Below are 6,000 nucleotides of genomic sequence, written 5' to 3'. Positions count from 1 at the left end.
CTGGATCATTGTAGCGTATAGCTTGGATAATCTCAAGTGCTGGCCCTTTTAAACTTTCCACAATCCTCTTTTTCTTTTCCTTTGCTGAGCAATCACACTCATCCAGCATTAATTGTGCCTGCTCCAGCCAGCTGTCAAGAGTCTCTTCACTGGCAGGTGTAGGGTTAACTCCAGAGAAGACACGCAAGCGGCGAAAAGCGTTACTTTCTTGTGGGGGCCTAGCTTTTTCCAACAGGTCTCCCACAGTACGGATAATGGATGAAGTGTCGTCTGGTTTGACTTGTCTTTGTTGCCCGAGTAGCGGTTCAATGTCTGCCATTGTCTTCCCCTCACTCTCTAGCAGTTGTAGTAGCTTGGTTGAAAACTCATCAGATTTGGCTGCATTTTCCATTTGCAGAGTTAGCTTCCACGGTGACTCACCAGTAGTAGGGATTATTTCAGGAGGAGCTCTGTCTGGGTCAACTCTGATGCGAGTTTCACACAACAACACGTCCTCTGTAGGAAAAGACTTCTGTGCTCTGACTCTGACTCTTCCAAAAACTTTGACTGTTTCGAGTACTTCTTCAACATCAGCAAAACTTGTATCACATGGCACATCAGGATCTGAGTGAGTGGCGGAGGTGGCGAGAGCTCTTGTCTGCGGAGATGCGCCTCTGACTGTTAACTGCTGTACTTGACTTTGCAGAGTTTGAATCTGGTGCTTAAGATTGTCTATTTCAGATGGCTTCATCTGTATGTCTGCAGCAGCCAGATGACGCACACTTGAACTTGTATGTTGTCTTGTCATTTTTTGATCCTCTTCAACACGGATCTCGCTGAGCAGAGTCATGAACGAAGGGGGTTTGTTGAGTCTTTCTTTTAGGCGTAGCTGCAGTAACATGATGTCGGACTCCACTGCTCCTCTCAGCAACTGCTCAACACGCGCACGATCTCTCAGGACATGGGAAAGGCCACCTTTTTGAACAGCTTTGGTGAGCACTTTCTCAAGCCTTCTCACAAAATCCAAGAGTCTTTCATTTGGCTTTTGCTGCATGGATCTGAACTTGAAGTAGAGATCTTCACCAGACTCGGAGGTGCCAAACACGTTTTCAATGGCAGTGAGGTAGTCTTGAGGGGTTGCTGCTGGATCATTGTAGCGTATAGCTTGGATAATCTCAAGTGCTGGCCCTTTTAAACTTTCCACAATCCTCTTTTTCTTTTCCTTTGCTGAGCAATCACACTCATCCAGCATTAATTGTGCCTGCTCCAGCCAGCTGTCAAGAGTCTCTTCACTGGCAGGTGTAGGGTTAACTCCAGAGAAGACACGCAAGCGGCGAAAAGCGTTACTTTCTTGTGGGGGCCTAGCTTTTTCCAACAGGTCTCCCACAGTACGGATAATGGATGAAGTGTCGTCTGGTTTGACTTGTCTTTGTTGCCCGAGTAGCGGTTCAATGTCTGCCATTGTCTTCCCCTCACTCTCTAGCAGTTGTAGTAGCTTGGTTGAAAACTCATCAGATTTGGCTGCATTTTCCATTTGCAGAGTTAGCTTCCACGGTGACTCACCAGTAGTAGGGATTATTTCAGGAGGAGCTCTGTCTGGGTCAACTCTGATGCGAGTTTCACACAACAACACGTCCTCTGTAGGAAAAGACTTCTGTGCTCTGACTCTGACTCTTCCAAAAACTTTGACTGTTTCGAGTACTTCTTCAACATCAGCAAAACTTGTATCACATGGGACACCACTCCCAATAACTGCATGAGCTGGATTAACTTCAGTTTCACTACACCAGGTTTGGAGTTCGGAGAGCGGGAGTGGACAGGTACAGTCAGCCATATTAGAAACTTGCACTTTTTCTTCGTTCTTTTGTATTATATATATAGCACAATCACTCAGTAGAGCTCAGCGGTGCCTCCATTTTATGTAACACTTGTTCTGCTTTACTGCTTATGAACAGCGCCTAAGTTCGTTAACTTACACTCTAAACTGTGTAGACTGGGCTAATTAACCCTAGTATGAGTATGTAAAAAACATAGAGTTGGTGTAGCCCAAGCTGCTGTGCGAAAGCGGCTAATGGTACACGCTCAAGAGCGTGTAGGCCCTACTCACCCACCCCGAAGGTTTTAATGGCACCCCGAAACAATAGCTCCGGGTGCGGAAAGAAAGTGGCGCGAACTCCGGGGAACCAAGCAAACAAACTTCCAGCGTTGAACTCCCGGGTGGATTTAGCCGGCTGAAACAACAATCCAGCGCGGCCCTCTCAAATGCTAGGGCACACGGGTCCAGCGTTGTCCTCTATGGGTAGATCTTCTGCTCTAGGTGAAAAGTTCTCGTAACTTCCACTGATGTCAGTCCATTAACCGCTCCCAATAGCGGATAGCCGTACACCAACATAGAAGCTAGGTTTAGCTAGCTAGCTCCTCAAATTGACGCACCACGAGAGCTAACCGTCCAGCCTCTCTTGTGAGTGGTCGCGTCCCAAGGGGCCAAAAAGAAAGACAACATAACATATATACAGTGCCAGTCAAAACAGGGCGTAACTTCCGCCCTACCAAAATTAACCGAAAACCAATTACAACAGTGCAACTGCCCCCGATTGACACGTTCATTGACCAAACACATAACACAAACCCACCGGCAGTATTAAATAATAGGTGCTTTAGAATAAATGCCAAGGATGCCAATACGGGTAAGAAATTTTGATATGACTCACTAAAAGTGAACATATGTTTAACAAGAAATGTTTGTGCACACAAAATAACCCAGGGGGTTACAATCAGCTTTGGTAGGGACATCAAAAGTTAATGCAAGCCAATTGTTTTCTCAATAACTTGAGCGCAAATAGTGTTTTCTGAGCTTCATGTAATATTGTACATTGGACTTTTTAGTGTGTTTGCTGAAAGCAAATACACTACTGTTATTGGGTGTGCTCACGCCTTCGGCGAGCACAACCATTGTTCTCTCACATATCTTATTTTTTTTATTTTTATTATTATTATTTTCCCACCCCTAAGGATCAGTCAATATTTGGACTACATAGAAAACGGCGGTGTCAAAATGTTCGTCTTGGTCTCGATTGCGTTGCTTCTATTGGGATTTACGTTCCGTTGCACGGTTTAGGCTGAATTTAAGTTTTTGTGGCAAAAAGTGCCTTTTGTCAACAAAGGGTACTCAGTGCTAACCTACGTCACAGCGTCAGCACACGTTAGCAACGACGCATGGATACAACGTGCATAGATGTTGCACGATACAGCGAGTATCTTGCTGTGGTGTACTAACAGCATCATACATGTACATTTAAGCAAATCAAGACTTGCATGTAAGTAATGTAACATTAAATAATGTATTAAACTCAATCTTGTGTGGTGCGTCGCTGGCTTCAGTGCCACAGCCTAAACTTTATGTCAAAAGAAACATTCTCATTTCCGGCGCTTTCAAACAATCCCCTCAGTTTGGCTAGCCACCACAACTAGCTTGCTCGTAGCAAACCTCTTTTGAATTAGCCAATTCTCCCTAAATAGATGTCAAGCGTATTTACGTTTTAGGGGGCATATTTTCAGTAGGCAGATGGTACTGTTTGAATCGCGATTCCATCTGAAATACTGCCGGTGACAGCGTTGTTACAGTCGTTTGTTTCAAAGTTTTTTTTTTATGAATTACGCAATATGAGTAGGCTAAATGCTTGAAAAATTTCACCAGAAGAGAAAAACTTAAAGGGACGGACTCACCTGCAACCGACGCAAGCAAGCACACCCTACAATTTCCCCAGAAATTGTACCCTCTCTAGTATCATATGTCTTCCTATAGGGTGAGAAGTAATAAGGAATATATTACAAAATGGCCAAATTATTAACATACATGAATTTGGTGAATTTGCACCTGTGGCACACATTTCATGTGTCCATAAATAAGTGCCACATAGACCTAGGGACTTGATCTGTTCCACACAGAAGACACTACAAAATGTTATCATGTGCAAAGGCAACTTAATATCTCCATAAATGATTCTATTAAAGGGAAATGTAAATTTTTGCTAGCACTAAAACTATTCATTATTCGATACTCCGATTCAATCACAAGTTCAATGAAAGACTCTTGACAATGTTTAGCACACAAATCTGAGAAATAGTTGAATGTTACATGAAAAGTAGATGTATTGTGAATATTTGAAATATGCATGCTTGGCTAATTGCTAGGGCTTTTTCCAATGAACTGTCTCCCTCGCTCCACAGCGTGCGCGCTCCAAATTCTCACAGACAAATCCTGGTCCCTGACACACACGCAGGCTTAGGGAGACGCACACACATCCAAGGTTTTTTGAAAAGGGTGGGCTGATCAAGCCCTTTACAATTTTTCTAGTGGTTTGTTTATAATTTGAATGTGTACACAACGATTAGTTGTGTAGTTTCGTATCGCGTCGGTCGGTAACATCATAGTTTCAACATCATTGTTTCAACATCATTGTTTAAGACCTACTGCATGCCTTATGAAATAATCGATAAAAAAATTATTTGATTAGACTTTTGTACTTATTATGGTACACAATAAGCCTTTGAACACTAAATTTAATTTATTTTGTGGGGGTGAGGTACATTTGAGTATGTTACTTTGGGGCAACAACATGCAATAACGGTAGTAAATGGTAAAAATACATTTTTATTGAAGATTCATATTTATTTCAATGTTTGTATCACATTTCATGAAAGTACTTATTAAAAAACACAATAAATGGAAACATCTGTACTGAAAAAACAAGACAGTGGCTGTCAATGATACTTTTAGAGGAGGTTTGTTACCTACAAGCAACAACGTGCTTGTAGGTAACAAAGGAACAAAAGGAAACTTTTACAAAATTAATTTAAATGTAAATTTTTACATTAGGAATTCACACAGTGGCTCTAAAAGAGATTGGCATTTCATTTCAATTTCATTGTATTTAAAAAAAACAGATAAACAGTAATGATTTTTGTATCATTAGGTCAACAGCTTCACTGTGTGTGCAAGTCAAAAAAGCAGTTTTTCTCAGGAGTGTTAACTTTTCTCAGTGTCTGACTTCTCACTCTCCCTTTACCATAGAACATTGATGTGTTCATTCTCTAAACACAGAAAAAGGAACATTTTATTAAATTGGGTATATGGAAATGAACACAGATACACCTGTGTACATGAATGTGTGGGTGCATGCACGAAAGCACATCCACTGACATGGATGTGTTTCTTACATTATCGGGACACTACCAATAGGTAAATCAATAAACAAAGTATAAAATATTGTTATTTATCATGTTAATCTCCAAAACAAGTTATGTAGTGGTAGTTAGTAAAATAATTATTGATTTACTGACATCTGTGTCATTTTATAAACATGCATGGCTACATGGAATCCTCAGTCCACTATTGCATGTTGTTGCTTTGAGGCAACATAGCTATTTTGTCAATTTACTCAATAAATATTTGATGGAAATATAAAAACATTATACAAATCAAATCAGAACATACTCAAGATTGTGAAAATATTTTTTAGTTGATGAAAATCTTCAGGTTTTCATCAACAGTTTTTGGGACACCAAAAACATGGCTGCCGTGAATGCTATATGTTAAGGAAAGGGGTTTAAAAAAAAAAGGAGGGACATGTGATCAAATGTAAGCACACTATTGGTTTCCTTTACTTCCTTTCTTTTACAAAGAGCATTTTTAATTGGTGACTGTCTTTTGTAAGTTTGTCATACTGGGGGGAAAAGAGTATGTTACCCTGAAGCAACACTATGCAATACAGGGTTAAACAAACCACACAGAGCCGTCACAGGGGGGGTGCGAGGCCCTGTGCGAACTTAACATGCGAGGCCCTGCTTATTGACATACACGTGATGCGCAAGAATCACTTTCAACCCGCAAGGGGACTGTCCATAATTCCGACAGCTATTATCCTGCGCGCGCGCGGAGCCACACCATATCTGCAAGACGTGCTGACAAATGTATCCAGCGATCCTCGAATAGACTTGTGAAATTCTTGCTTCTTTTTA

General features: G+C 41.3%; 1 protein-coding gene across 1 annotated transcript in view; it reads left to right on the top strand.

The window, feature by feature from the left end:
• Positions 1–1,735: 1,735 nt before the first annotated feature.
• The window catches only part of LOC134030402 (GTPase IMAP family member 6-like), a 67,555-nt gene continuing 63,290 nt past the window's right edge, over positions 1,736–6,000 (top strand). Inside the window, exon 1 of the mRNA XM_062474038.1 lies at positions 1,736–1,799. Coding sequence (XP_062330022.1) covers positions 1,736–1,799 — 64 coding nt within the window. The remainder of the gene's footprint in view (positions 1,800–6,000) is intronic.

Source organism: Osmerus eperlanus, chromosome 1 (genome assembly GCF_963692335.1).
Source record: "Osmerus eperlanus chromosome 1, fOsmEpe2.1, whole genome shotgun sequence".
NCBI lineage: Eukaryota > Metazoa > Chordata > Actinopteri > Osmeriformes > Osmeridae > Osmerus > Osmerus eperlanus.
This window is presented reverse-complemented; position numbering and strand designations above follow the sequence as displayed.